Source organism: Bactrocera oleae, chromosome 5 (genome assembly GCF_042242935.1).
Source record: "Bactrocera oleae isolate idBacOlea1 chromosome 5, idBacOlea1, whole genome shotgun sequence".
Lineage (NCBI taxonomy): Eukaryota > Metazoa > Arthropoda > Insecta > Diptera > Tephritidae > Bactrocera > Bactrocera oleae.
Window position 1 is genome coordinate 23854522 of NC_091539.1, and position 15888 is coordinate 23870409.

General features: G+C 35.6%; 1 protein-coding gene across 2 annotated transcripts in view; it reads right to left on the reverse strand.

The window, feature by feature from the left end:
- Window positions 1-15250, reverse strand: part of SMC3 (structural maintenance of chromosomes 3) — a 97726-nt gene extending 82476 nt beyond the window's left edge. For both annotated transcript variants that reach the window (XR_011396352.1, XM_036372070.2), the window contains exons 1-3: window positions 15115-15250; window positions 14948-15062; window positions 370-509 (exon numbers count right to left, since the gene is read on the reverse strand). Coding sequence is in view for 1 of the 2 variants with exons in the window: in XM_036372070.2 (XP_036227963.1) it covers window positions 370-509; window positions 14948-15062; window positions 15115-15129 (270 nt within the window). In the remaining variant the exon portion in view is untranslated. The remainder of the gene's footprint in view (window positions 1-369; window positions 510-14947; window positions 15063-15114) is intronic.
- Between the last annotated feature and the right edge of the window lie 638 nt (window positions 15251-15888).

Consider the following 15888-nt stretch of genomic DNA (forward strand, 5'->3'; position numbering starts at 1 on the left):
CATACACCGACACTTCAATCACTGTCTTTTTCCCCACCCAAATAAACAAAAAGGATTGTTCAGACCAGAATGGCCCCTTCTTTTTGTATCTCGACACCCGTTCGTAAAGCGAAAACGTAGCAGCGCAGTTTGTCCGTGAAGTGCCCTAAAGTGAAAGTGGAAAATAAAATGTATTTTACATTAAAAAATTTAAAATATTATATTATAATATATATAAGAGAAATTGTATTTCAATTATATTTGCTAACCGAATTCTGAAAGAATAAAAAATAAACGTACCAATATATCATGCAAGGAATACATAAATAAAAACGCAGGTTAAATTTTATTATACCATTTCAAAATAGTCTGAAAATTTTGTATACTTACTGGAACTCGATTATCGCTATTATCGAAAATTATCTCAACGTAAGCCGAAATAACCCTAGCGCCTGTTCCTTCATGCAAAAGCGCCTGCCTTTGTTCAGGACGCAGGTGAGTAAACTCATCACTCAGCACAAACTGTATTGCTAAAAAAAATTAAACAATTAAAATTCAATAAAAATTATGAATACAGAAAATATAAACATATCAGTGGGTAGTACCTATTTTTATTCATGAGATTCCCTGATTCCAATATAAATATTTTATTTTTAATACTTTTTTTTACTTGCTATAATAATATCAAGGAATAAGAAACTAATGTACGTTCGCAGATTAAGACACAGAAAACGACAGAACTGCGTCTGAAAAAAACTACACTAAGTATGAGGAAACGAAGAAAGATGATTAACCAAGGGTTTCGTTCCTGCGAAATCAACTTCACCTCTTTGTCTTTTTTTTTTTAGGTAGGGCAAAGCATCGAAAGCTGAAGTGCGGAACTTTAATCTGCTAAACCTCTTTATCTATCATTGATGGTACGTTCTATCGTCTAGTCGTTGACCAAACAGAAACAAAAACAAGTAAGGAAGGGCTAAGTTCGGATGTAACCGAACATTTTATACTTGAAATGGTGTACTCGTTTGAGATTTCTTTGTGGATTGACTGATATTTTGGGTAGAAGGTCAACTATAGGCACTGGAGTCCACATATTTAATACTTAGGGGCTTGAACAGTTTTGGTTCGATTTAGACAATTTTTGGTCACAAGGTGGCATACTTTAAACGTATTATTCACGCAAAGTTTTACCCCGATATAATCATTGTTGCTTGATTTGCATAGTGGAAGTGAAAAAATCAAGTGGAATTTAAAATGGTGTCATATAGAAAATAGGCGTGGTTGTAATCCGATTTTTGCACATAACATAGATATATAAAAAGAATGTTATGTACCAAATTTGGTTGAAATCGGTTAAGCAGATCCCAAGATATGGGTATTCACCTAAAAGTCGGAACATAATAGGCGGAACATAATGTTGTTTCCTGGCAAAGCGTTGGTCCGTTATTTTGGATAAAGGACACAATGACCGCCATTGAGTACAGAGACATTTTTCAAAACGTGTTGCTACCATCTGCTGAAGAAAATATGCAGTTGAGATGGAGTTATCAACAAGATAACTATTCAAAACATACATCAAGATTGATATCTGAGTGGTTCAGGGATGCAAATATTACCTGTATGCAATGGCCTAGTCAATCCTCTCATCTCAACCTGATTGAGAACTTGTAAAGTGACCTTAAGAGGAGATTGGCAGCCTTTTCTTTCCAAAATAAGGAGCAATTGTGGCGGAAAGCAAAAGAACTTTGGGATACTACCCCATTAGAAACCTGCCAAAAATTCGGCTATATATAGCGTAAAACCTTTATGTTATCTTAAGTTAGACAGTTTTTTTTGAGTATTATTCACTTCATGTTTAAAGCATTTTTATATAATAAACTTATAGCTTAACACTTGTTTTAGTGAAAAATGCAAGCACACACACATCACAAACAATTATGAATAATAATACAATTTTGAAAAAAGTTATTTACATATTTTACGTTTTATATGTTTTGTATTTAAAAATTGAATACATAACAAAGCAAAATGAAATTATTTGTTACAAAAAATCCTTAGTATTTTGTAGACACCCCCTCCTCCTAATACCCTCGACTTTTCGTTTAGGCATGGATTTAAACAAGCGTTCAAGATAATTTTTATTAATATCTTCACTCCAAACAGCTTCAATAATTTGTTCCATTTTTTTGAGACTTTTTCGACGCTTCTCTCTTATCCTTTTGACCATATAATGCTAGCAGTTCTTAATTGGATTGAGATCTGGACTGTTTCCTGGCCACGTGAGAGACTCAATTCCATAAAAATTTTTTTGGCTGCTTGTAACCTGTAAGTGTTTATAATGAATTATGGAAAAATCTATTTCAATATTTTTATGCCTTATTTACCGTACTGGCTCTATGGCTACGGGCTGAATCATCCTGAGTGTGTTCGAACAGCTGTTCAATAGTTGGCAAAACTCTTTCTTTCAAAATTTCAATGTATTTTTCTGCATTCACAGATCCTTTAAGAATAAAAAACTGCCCAACACCAAACTTGGGTATTGGCCTCCATACCATTAAATAGGGCGAATGCTTATGGTGGGTAAAACACAGCTTTCTAAAAAACGCTCTAATTTTCTACAATTATATAATTTTGGATTCATCGGAAAAAATTACATTTCCCCAGTCTGATGCAGTCCAACATTTGTGTGATTTTGCCTACTCTAGCCGCTGTTCATTCGGGTAATGAGAAGTGGCGTTTTAGCTAGATGTCGCGCTCGTAATCCAAGATTATTCAAGACATTTTGCATAGAACATGTAGTTATTTTTACCCCAGTAGTTTAATAAAATATTGAATTGATTTTTCCAGCATGTTGAAAGCGACCAGTAATGCACATCTGTTTAATTTGTCGTTCATGTCGAGGTTTTACTTATTTCGGACGCCCACTGCCTTTTTTTCGATTTAAAGAATTAAAATTCGTATAATTTTTAATAATATTGCGCACACTCCAATCACTTATGTCAATTTTACGAGTTATTTGACGTTTGGATACTTTATTTTTATATAAAGCTATGATTTCTGCTTTCTTCTCTATTGACAACACCATGTTTAACTTTGCTTATTTTTACAACTGACTCAAAAGAAATTACAGCAAGTACTGAAATAAACGCTTGCATAAACTAACGGTTTCAGTAATAACGGTAAATTAATGTAGTCACATAATAAAAAAGTCAAACTAGACAAATAGCGTATTTTGAGCGAATAGTAAGTTTAAAAATGGAATAGTTGAAAATTTTCGACTGCGCGGGTTTTTTTTTCTGAGTGTATTTATGTTTAATAAAGTAAAGTGTAAATACGTCTAAAACAAAATTGTTTTAATTGCAAATACTTCAAAGTTATAAAACAATAACTGTGTGCACCTATTATTTTGTCCATAAGTGTATATCAACCAAACTTGTTGAGTGCGACTCCTTTTAGTACCTCCTCAGACTGTGTGAAAATGGATGTAATCGGATAGTAACCATGCCCACACCCACATAACGATTATGTTAAAAACTTCTTAATGCACGATAACTAACTAAGTAAGTACGCCAGAAGCATTTATTTTTACATTCCAAATTAATAATTAAAAAAAAAAACTTGGCAATGGTCATGCCACTGCCGGCCTTCACGCGAAATCATGTATCTTGGGAACTACTCGACCTATTTCAACCAAATTAACTACATAACGCTATCCTGACGCGAAATCGAAATACAACCACTCTTACTTCCCATATGACCAAAATTTTACATTTCATATGATTCTTTCTCTTTGATGTATACAAATCAAACACCAATGAAGGAATAAAGCTTTGCACAAAAGCGACCTGGGTATGACGTATTACGTATAAAAATGGTCGAAATCGGGTCATAACTTATCAAACCACAAATAACGAATATGTGAAGCTTAATACCAATGACTGACTTTTTCTGGTATACCCGCTATATTAAATAATATAGCTTCTTTTGGTTGAGCCATTATTACATATTTGATGATCATTTTAATTTTATTAATACACGAAGAAAAATATAGTAATGAAACTAAAAAGTAGCTAATGCCTATAATATACGTGAATGAGATACCAAATCTTCACGTTTTCGGGCAGTAACTGTTAATAAATGTTTAATATTAAGTTTAGCAACACCTGAAGATATTTTTCCTACAAAATGCGAATATAAAATGTTCGGTTACACCCGGACTTAGGTCTTCCTTACTTGTTATGTATCAGCCTACCTCGACTACTCCTTCTCCTTCCCTTATGCATCTCTAGTAGCGCGAGCCATTCGACAACAGAATACCAATTTTTACTATATGAGACAGTGTGGTCTACCTACCGCAGACAATTGTGCACATTATCGAATCAACCAACTAATCAAAAGCAGTTGTCTACATTGTGAATTTTGGACTTTGAATACCTTTAATTTCTTTAAAGAAAATATATATACTTTAGTTTTTATTTACAGATGGTTTTTCCAAGAGTTGACAGAATTGAACATTTATAATTGTAAAAATTATGTCATGATTGTAGTTAAAAATTTAAAATTCGTTGCTAATATTAATTCAGTTCATTAACAGATTTATGATTACAGACTGCGTATAATGGCTGTAGATGCATACTACCCTGGCTCCAGTTAAGACGCGTTCATCTTTTCTTTAAATGGTGCCAAACATATATTTTATCTAAGTATGCGGGCGGAAACTATAGATCTTGGCTATTAGGAGATTCACGATATGGCTTGGAGCCACATTTACTTAAGAGGTCGTGAGGCAAACGCTGGACATCACAACACGGGTTCAATTTACAACACTTTTTAAGGCAAGAAAAATCGTTGCGAGAGTAGGAGCTCTTAGCTGCTTTAAATGTCTGCAAACAAAATTTTCATAGGCACCAAAAAAAGCTGTGAAAGTCATAAATGTTTGCCGCCATCATAACCTTTTTGTTGATTGGTTGATTTTACTATACTATAGTGAAAGATTTTTTTGATGAAGAAGTTCCTGAATATCTTCAATATACCGCTGATGTATTCGCGATCAAATTACAATACAATAACTTAATGCGTATAGTTCAATATGCATATGATTTTATTGAATAAAAGGAACCTGATTTAAGTGACTTCGATTTAATTCTTAGATATCAATTTTTAATGGATGTGACGTAAATATCTCTTTGGACTCGAATTTATTCGATTTCTACCATTTTTTAAATTAAATTTACTGTAACCAAATTTCGGCGATTTTGGTTTTGTTTGGGAATGAACACGTGCTGTTGCGCGACTAAGTTAGTCAATTTATCTATAGCTTTATATACTGCACACTACGCACTTGCAGTCCACTATTGCATTCGATTCATATTTTCATCTTATCGGTGTATGGACCAGAGACCTGCAACGAGTATGATTAAGTCAGATCAAACCCTCGAACCGGAAAAGCTATCAAATCAATTCGGCTGATCATACACAACATTGTTGATCAATTCGAATATGAAGAATCTTTTCTTTGTCACAATCGAGTAAAGTATGGCCGATCAGCACATTGCGCTGCGACGATAGATTGAATTGAGCCAATGTATGCTTGCGGGTAAGCCACGAGTACAGGCAAATTTCCTCGTGTAATGTATGATTGATTTAAATCATGTGAGGCATATTCGAGTAAACATATATAATATAAACTTTGGATTTGAGCGCATGTTGGAAGGTTTCGATGCGTGAAAACATCTGTGTCAGTGTATATTTGAAGCTGAAAGAACTTATCACATATTTATAAAAAATTTATTTATTTAAATAACTTACAATTATCTATATATTTTTTATTAAAAACTAATAAACACATTTCGTAACAATAATTTTCGATTCCTTTAATGGTAAAGTAAAAAAAAAAATTAAATGCATTTTTTCCATACATATATGTATGTATGTATGTATGTATATTAACCCTTTTAGTGCCGGGCTAAATAGGGGAGAAAAATAAATACGAGAAAAATCTGCCGAATTTTATAGTTTTACAAGGATTCGGGAAAATGTTTTTAAAAACCCAACGAGGAACAATATTTACATGATTCAAAAAACCATATATTGTGGATGAAATACAGAACAAAATAATAACACTAGTTATTTTTGTATTCAATTAAAATTTTAGAAACAACAAAAGTATAAATGTTTATAAAAAAAAGTAAAAGTTGAGTTCTCTTATACAAAACATATTTGCATATACAAACAGTCACCTTCCATCATAATTTTGTATGGGCCAATTATTATAAAGTATATACTTAGCATTTCCAATGCATTTTGTAACAAGATAAACAAAACTACATAACGAAAATAAAACATAACTCGACCATCGGAGTTTTTTTTAGATTTCGGTACCTCCAAGCGATAGGAAAATGTTGTCGTCAAAGAAATGCAACGAAAAACTATTTATTTTAATTCTCTTGTAATGAAATTAGATAATTTATAACGTATTGTATTTTAAATTTATTTTGAGATAGAGTTCTCCCGCAATGCAATTAGTAAAGCGCTACAAGGCGCGGGCCGATATATCGGCTCTGGCACTTCTCGCCAGTGCAACAAGAGCCGATATATCGGATTCCGGCACTCAAAGGGTTAACATACACAAACAAGCGTATTTGTGTGTCGAACATTTCAATCATACAAATATGATTATTCTTTTTAAATGCTAACGTTCATAAGAAAATCATGTATAAGCTGATCGCTAAGGATTCAAATTTGTTCTTTGTTACTGATTTGAAGACGAACGGTTCGATTCGTGTATATGAATCAAAGTGACAGAATCAGCCAGAGTAACGGATCAGTATTCGAATATGAACAAAAATGTATTACGCGTTGCAGTTGTCTAGTGTGAACTTCGCCGCCGGCAAATTCATCAGTATCGGAAAGAATGACATCCAGAAAATCGCTGACGACATCGATAGTATTGACGTTAATCCCAAATCAAGGACTACTTGCGCTGTCTTCCACGGACGAATAGATTCCGCAAATTTGAGCTACTTCTCCCTCACCGGTGGTTAGTAAAAATTTGTTGAATTGTCCTCTTTCATTTGCTCTGCATTCACATTTCTTCCGAATGCAGCCTTTGCAAGCGGACTATAGCTATTGAAACAAACGTTAGTAAATACTTACATTTTAAGTTTTTAAAGCAGATTGAATAATTTTGCGCACTTTTTACTTATCAGAATCTGCAGCGTACTACGGACTACACCAACTCAGTGCCATTTTACCCACACAGAGCACCCGTGGATATAGACGGTAAATGCACTGCTACGAAGGTCTCTTAAAGACCCAGGTTGTGTGGGCTATTAGATAGCAGTGTTTTTCATTCCCAATTAGCTGCCATTAAAGTATCAGTAAACATATTATCTTTCAGGGAAGTGAGAATTCACTCCAACAGCAGAGCGGCAATACTAGCGCTAAGCTAACTTACAATACAATAGCAATAGAATTTAGCTATTTTATTATCAGACTCGTTTGGGTGCCTGGCCATAGCAGAATACCTGGAAACTGCAAAGACAAAGGCCTAGCAAGAGGGGGCCCTTGCCAACTCACTTCGTTGTGCTCTTGCGTTGTAGCACTGGCCAATGGTCAATGACAACCAACCCGAAGTTTACTGCCCAAGCGGGGATTAGATAACCGCTACAACAACAATAACCTCGCATGCGCTTAACAGACGTGGATCGACGACCATTTAGTGTGCGACTGCGAGGAACTGGAAGAAAAGGAGGTGCAGTACACGAAAAAATATTTAAAAAGACATTAATAGTGAACATGTCTCAGAAAAAGTAGGTTTGCGGTGCATCACATAATTTGGGGCTGGATCATCCAAAATCAACAAACTCGATTTATAACGAAAAAATCAGTTAATTTTCTATTGTAAAATAAAAATTATTAACAAATTAAAGAAAACTAAACTTTCCGTCGAAAATTATGTACAGAAATAGTAAAAATTTCAAAAAAATCGGTGTAGTTTTGAAGTTATGAGATGCAAACGGGAATTGTGAGGAAAATGCTTTAAAGTATTGAAATCTGATGTAAAAATAATTAGACAGGCGCACAATTTTTCGAAACTTCGTCAATTTAGCTGCAATCGACTTGAAATTTTTACGCAATACTCTTCAACTCCTTGCAACTTGTAAGGATCCACGCCGGGGAAATACCTTCAGTTGTTGGCAAATCTTTATTTTAAAAAATGCTGCCTACATATAACTCACAAACTGACCGACCATTCGGCTTATGGTTTGTTAGAATAACGAATATCATTATATATAGTATAAGGGAGTTGGGGCATTAAACTATAGTACATCCAATATTATACTCTTAGATAATTTATTATACTCTCAGTTCATTTTGCTAAGATATCTTAGATGTTTACGTTTACTAATATATCCGGTAGTATTGACCTGATTTTATCTAATTTTGGCAATTACAATAACAGAGAAGATGCTCCACATTTTGGCTACTATATGAGTTGTAACGTTAATCGTCCGTTTCAAAATCCTGAATATCAGTTATATGGGGGCTAAAGAAAGTTTTCGCCCGATTTTATCCATTTTAGGCACAAAGACACTGGGAAAAACATACTCACCCAACTTTATTAAGATAATTCACATTTTTGCCGATATACGTAAGTGGTATAAAGCCAATTGGAAGTTCGAAAATCTTTATATTAGGTATATTGGGCTAAGGGAAGTATTGACACGATTCAACATTTTTGACACAGAGGTACACTATACTATTGTCCTCAGCAAAATAAATTGCTAACGGTACTAATCATGCCACATAGACAAGTGACGCTATAGATAACGGGACTTTTGTTCCCGCACCAAAGAAATTGATGCCTCAAAAGTGTACGCTCATCTCGTTTCAGTTCTAGTTATTGTATCGTACACCCGACTAATTTAAATAAAAACTCATTTTTATAATAAAAACAATTTTTATAAAGCCTTAATTTATAGATTTTTAAACATTTCGCGGTTTTGGTAGTAATGAAGACAAAGCGAAAAAAATTAAAAAGGATGAAAGAATTACATCTTATTAAATTGCACAATAAAGGTCTAAAAAAAAACCCAAAATAGCATAGACCATTGGTAGAAATTGCATTGTTAAATTACGTTTATTACGATTTCTTAATCCTCTTAAAATATATGGATTTTTTCCATAACTCAATAATTATGACATTCTTTACTTTAACTTACATTTCAAATCTGTCAGCGGTTATGCTCTTGCTTTGTTTCTGATAACAAAACCGATAAAATTGGTTTCCGTGACATCCAAAACCGATACAATTTCTGTTCTGTCGAAAGTCAAACCAATTCAGATATTATTGGTTCATTACATTTACAACATTTTTTTTATCGATTCCGATGATTCTGACAACTAACCGATTCTACAATACAACACTCCTGAATAACTATAACTGAAACGAGATGAGCATACACTTGAACGTATCAGTTTCTCTAGTGCAGGAACAAAAGCCCTGTGATCTATGGCGTCACCTGTCTGTGTGGCATGATTAGTACTGTTAGCAATTTAGTTTACTGAGGACAATAGCATACATAAAAAATTTTAGTTCTTTAAGCGATGGTTTCTAAGACTTAAAAGCAGTAAATAGTTATTTTGCAAAGGAGCGTAGACTTATGAGGGCTAGTGTATATTATTATTAAAATAACATTCTCCCCAAATTTCAATAAAATATATCACAAATTGACCAATATTTTCGGCAAAAAGTCAGCCATACGCAGTTGAAATCACTCAAGGGTTTCGACGGAGTCGGATGAACGGGAAAGGGGTGTTAAGTAAGTGGGTATTGCAGGGCATGCAAGGAGGTGGTTAGTGTCATGTATGACGAGGCATATTCTGGATAAGTAAGTGTTTAACTTACTGCAGTATTCAGAACAAAGTTGCGCTGGGGTTCCTCTTGGTCTGATTTCTACGAAAAGAACCCAGTAGCAACTGCTTGGAAAGGCGTGCATTATATTCCTCAACCGGAAGCACCCGGGCTTCTAATGGAGGTGTTCGACGGTTGACATCAAGAGACATCCTGTAGTATCCCGGAGAGAAGTGTTCTAAATTTGTCCTTATCGCAGGTGCTTCCGGCTAACGTCTTCAAAATATTGTTGCGGCTCTCTACTTTGGTAATAAGCGTGGTCGTGTGCGGAGTGAAGGAGTACAGACTATCAAACGTAACTACCAAAATTTTAGGGTTGTTCACTGTCGGAAGTTTAACTTCATGGAGAAAAATGTTCAGATCTAGTCTGTATGCCCTAGCACAGTTGGTTAATAGGGGTTAGGAAGTTGATTATAGGGGTTAGGAAGAGAGAGTTTTAGGCTTCTTGCAGTGAAGAAGCGATAAAGGTCAAGAAGATAGATGTTTTTCAACACATATCATCGATTCCTATGTCCACTATCGATGTCGCGCAATCATCAGTGTATAAAGTAATGAGAGGGATGGGTTGAACCCTGGGCCGGTGTGTCGTGAGTATGCAGGATTGATACCCTGCCTTCTTTGCGCCGGTCATCTCTGAACGGTCGGATGACCCGCTGACTCCGGCTGGGGCGAAAGAGAGGGTATAGCGACCCTATCAGAGCCTGTTTGTTGGTCAGAAACGAACTTAACGTTTTTCTTTTACCTGATTTCAGCAACGAGGATGTCGTCCCTGCTGGGCAGGAGGACAGTGCTGGAGAACTCTGGCTTGTCTCAGCCTACATGCCGCATGACGACGATGTAGAGCCACCTCCGGACGTGTTGGGGAGGGCTCTGGCATAGGCCAAACGTAAAGGAGTCGCAGATTTAATAGGCTCGGATGCCAATTTTAGGCACACCGTCCGGACATTAACGCAAGAGGTAAGGTTCATTTTGATTTTATATGTGGTGTAGACCTTCTATTGGTAATAGGAGAAATTGTCCTACTTTTGTGACTGCTAGCAGGGCGAAAGTCCTTGATGTTATGCTAACCTCTAGAAAAGGCGCTCCCTTGATCTGGGAATGGAGAGTTCTAGACGACCACTTTTTCTCCAATCATAAATATATTGGTTTCAAGTCCCCGGGACCTGATGGCATTATACCGGCGCAACTACAGCGTACGGTCAAGGTGCCATGCAACTGGCTGGCTACATCTACGCGAACAACAACGTGCGGCCAGAGGCAGCCGTAAAGCCCTAGAAAAGTTTGAGGTGGAATCGAACCACAAGCACCTCATATTTAGTCTTTTTGGAGACAGAATGGTCGTAGTAGAGTAGGGTAGTGCCAAAGCAACCAGAAAGGTTAAAAGGAGTACTCCCTTAACTACTCTCGATCTTGGTGGTAAACGACCTATTTAAAGAACTCGAAGGAGGCTGCCTGGCGATATCCTATGCTGATGATTTGGTTCTTAACCAAAGGGTATCTAAACGTGGTATTCAACTGGGAGAATAGAAGCGGCCTAGCCCTCAACCCAAGTAAAACTGAAATGGTTTTATTTACTAGGAGGCCTCTTCCCTCTTTCGGGAGTTTACGTCTCTAAGCCGTTGATAAGATGAAATACCTAAGGCTTATCCTTCGAAGAAAGCTTTCCTAAAGGCGAAACATTGAGAAGCGAGTTAAGAAAGCATTCGGTCGCCTTATATTTCTGCAGGGGAGCTATAGGGAAAATGTGGGGACTCTCACCAAAGGTGGAGTTCTGGCTCTACGAAACCGAAAAACTTGAGCGGGTCCAAAGAGCGGCGCTCATCGGGAACTCCGGTGCACTACGGACTACCCCAACGATATCTCTTTTCAGTGAGTTTTACGTCAATCTTAGTTTCAGGCTACAGGACCTCTGCAGTGTTTTTCAGGTGGAAGTGGCTGCTATCAATGTGGCGCTAGACGTACTGCTACGAAGTGCAACCTCGTTTAAAGAAGAGAACATTCACTCCAACAGCAGAGCGGCAATAATAGCTCTGAGTGCGCGAACCGTGCAATCAAAGCTAGTCAAGAAAGTCTGCCTTCAGAAGACTTAGCCTAAATGGATATTAGCCGTCCCAACAAATTTGTTATAGGCTCAAAGCGCCTTGTCGACATGTAAGTGTCTTTTGATCTAGCTTTATAGGAGTTTTTCGGTACCACAACGGACCGGCGTTCTAAGCTGTCCAACTGAGATCCTTTTTAGGATCGCCATCCTAACCTAAAGCCTAAACCCAAAGTAATGCGAGTTTTGAGATATATATGTTAAACAGTAGCGGGGAGAGGACACCGCTCTGCGGAGCCCCGAAGTAATCGAATTTCCCTCTGGTAGAGGAGGGTGTTTTGAGATACAGAAGTTAAACAGTAGTTGGGAAAGGACACGGCTTGGCGGAACTCCCTATTTAATTATTTCCGACTTAAAATTTCAACTTCGAAATAGTATGGATGATTGACGAGATAATTCTTTTCTTCATCCCTGGAGGAAGCGTAACGTTGCTTCGACAGTGTCAAAAACCTGTCCAGTGCTAGAATGGTCCTCTTACTGCAAAATCATTGGTTTAGTTTTTGGTTTTGGCTTAATTTTTCCCTGAATAAACAATTGGATCAAATAGGCAATTTGAATGTGCCACCGCGCTTGGAGTTGTTGTAGTCGCTAAATTTGTGCCAATGCATTTTTACCAGTGTTCCCGTTGAAGCCCGTAATATGTTATTTTTGTGTGACATATGCAGCATGTCACAGAATCGTCAGTTTGCAGAAGAGACTAAGCCCATGTTCAAAAGATGCTTCTTGAGCCTGCAATGGCCAGTGAAGAACGCGACAAGTAGTTGGGATATGTTTATCGGGAGATTGATAACATTTTTAAACCTTGTGAAGTCGTAACCCCCCATTAGCAACCTGGCATGGCATTCATCCCTAAGACCAGCAAGTTTAACCGTTCCCACGACAGTCGGGTCTACGTAACCGGATTTATTTCGGCCAAGGACTGTCAACTCGGCAGAATTCTACCGCTACAATAACAACAACAACTATCAAGTTTAAGTAGATTTGTATGTTTTAAACGACTACAATAGAGAAAGATTTAACCTAGAATCCCATCGGAAATGCATTGGTCTAACCAATGTGGTAGAGTTTAGTAACATATAGATTAGTGTGGGCCAAAAAAAATTGTTTTTTTCGCTAGGTACTTCGAACAATTGGTCGGTAGACACCTCTAAGAAACGATCTTCTAGTATCAGCTCTTAATTATAACGTGAAGGTCCTTCGCTTTACCGTTCTCTACTTTTTTCTTATGATCAAATTGAAAGATTCATATGTCGCTTCCCATTACTTGAAAACATATTTCGTTTTATAAATTTTTGAGGAAATTGAATGCTCTACAAAATGTTCTCTGTGATTTTTATTAACCTAACCTAACTCAATGAGAAGCAACACTTTAAACTACAAAGCTTATAGTTTTTAAAAATTTACTGCTCAAGGAAATGATGAAAGTAAAGCAAACTCTTTCAGAATTTCCTTTGTCTTGGTAAATCCCGGTGTTGGACCAACCAGTGTTATGTTTTTTTTTGTTTTTGAAGAGCTGCCAAAGACCGCCATCAGAATTCTGTCGCTACAACAACAACCGCCATCGAAAAACGGAGTTCCACGCGAAAGAACTGGGTTATTTTTTGAAGCGCGGCCGAAGGCCTTCAACACAAAAAGGAGAACTGCCGTCAGCCCGGTGTTGGATTAACCAGGGTTATTTTATTGGAGCGCATCCGAAGGCACATATTTCTTTTATATTAAATATTTAAGTATTTGCTTTTAATAAGCATTTAATTTTTACACAATTTTCGTAATATGAACAATAACAAATGGGTTCCATGTTGACAGCTAACAAGTGTTGCCATATCCAAACGGATGAAAGCAATCAAAATAAATAAAAAAACCCAATCACCCTCTACAAAATATTATGAACTTAATTTTCCATTTTAATAAAAGAAAAAGGTTTTATGGCTTAAACGTATGTCTTATTGCATCTGATAATTTCACAAATGGGTCATGATGCTGATTTACTATATTTTTCTGCCATATGTATTCATATATCAAATTTTCAAAATCTTCAGTTACTATAATTATCCTTATTAAAAATTGAAGTTTATAGAGAGTGATATATTCTCTTTAACATTGCTTTTTTTTGTTAAGATTTTTTATTTGCACTGGCGGCCTTCGGCCGCGCTTCAAAAAAATTAACCCTGGTCGGTCCAACACCGGGTGTTCATAATTCAATCGCGTCAAACTCATTTTTGCACTGGCGGCCTTCGGCTGCGCTTCAAAAAAATAACCCTGGCCAATCCAATAAAATTTAGAAAAAAAAACTAAAGTTTTCCCGAATTGAGGACACCCCGGTGTTGAATCGACCGCCAATACCGAAGAGTTCTACGCGAAAAACTAGTAATGTATTTCTTACCATTAAGGTAGGATAATAATAAGAAACACGCACTTTAGATAAATATATATATTTTCTTAATCTGTAGAACCTCCTCTCTCTGTACACACCCATTTAACTCCGAATTCGGAGGAGGCTATTCTAAATCCCAGCCGAATGCCACTTTGTTATCGTGTTAATAAGAAGAATTGAACAAAAGTTAAATATTGTATTAAAGTTATTTTTGTACTAAGTACTAAGTTAAAACTGATGTGTGAAAAGAATTAGGAAAAGTGTTACTGGATATAGAAGTTAAAAATATATGAATCTAATTCATTATAAATCAAAGATATACGACCTAATATACGCACTTTAAATTGTGCAAAGTTTGTATATACTTATATACATAAATTATTGAAAAAATTCACATTCCGCCCCCCGATTTGTAATCTTCGCGTAAAATGAAATAAGATTTAAAAAACAATTTAATTTTTGAGGCCTCCTTAGTTGGGGGGCCTAAACGATATAAGATACTTTTACACCTGCATTCGAAATATGTGACCTTACTCAAGTATGAACTATAATTCAACACACCGCTATTTTTTTATTTTCTTACCATAAAAAAAATTACTCTTTCCAGAACCGTTCCTTCCAACAACCACATTATGTCTCTTGTCAAAAGGTTCGACCACTGTTTGGTCTTTGTAGCTTTTAAATCCTTGTATTATAATCTGTAATACCGAAATTTAAAATCCCTTTTATTTTCATATAATAATATCTTACCTGCTTTATATGCATTTTACATTATTGTTTATAACTCAACAGTTTGTCTGTGTATAACACATCAACATAAAGTTACCAGCAGATTGCGATAGTAATATTTTGACCAAGTTAACAGGCATTTAGACAGGCAATAAGTGCTGTTTCGATAATTTTAATGTTGTCAGATAATTTTTGTAACTTGAGACGATTTTAAACTTTAGTACGTGACAGTCACACAAATCTCTCAATTGAAAATGAAGAGATCTAATCAGCTATTACATTTCGATATTAAGAAATGTATATAAAACATTAATGAAAAAAAATTTCGATAACAAATATATATTAAATTTTCTATATAGCAGTCAAAAAATATAATTATCAATAAAAATATATATAAAATGTAGACTTTGATATACAATAATTAAGAAATTTATTTAAAATTGATATTCTTTTTATTTTTACGTGTTAGAGCTGTTTCCAATATATAACATCGTCATTTAATAAATAACTATGAAGATCTCTATAAGTGAAGTGTCTGTATATTTAAAATTGAAAACAAAAATTCTTATTAGTTTTGTAACCCCTTACTATCAAGTGATAAATTTGAGACAGTATTCTGTGATTTAAAACAAGTTATCGTGAATAATAACATGTCACAAGCTGAGAATTTACTTCAAAATGTCTCAAAAAGTGACTAGAGAGTGCTTACTAAATTGCGCTAGTCAAAAAACAAAGAATATGCCACCAGAGAACGTATATGATAGAGAAGGTTCAATTGCAGACAAGCGTGTGAAT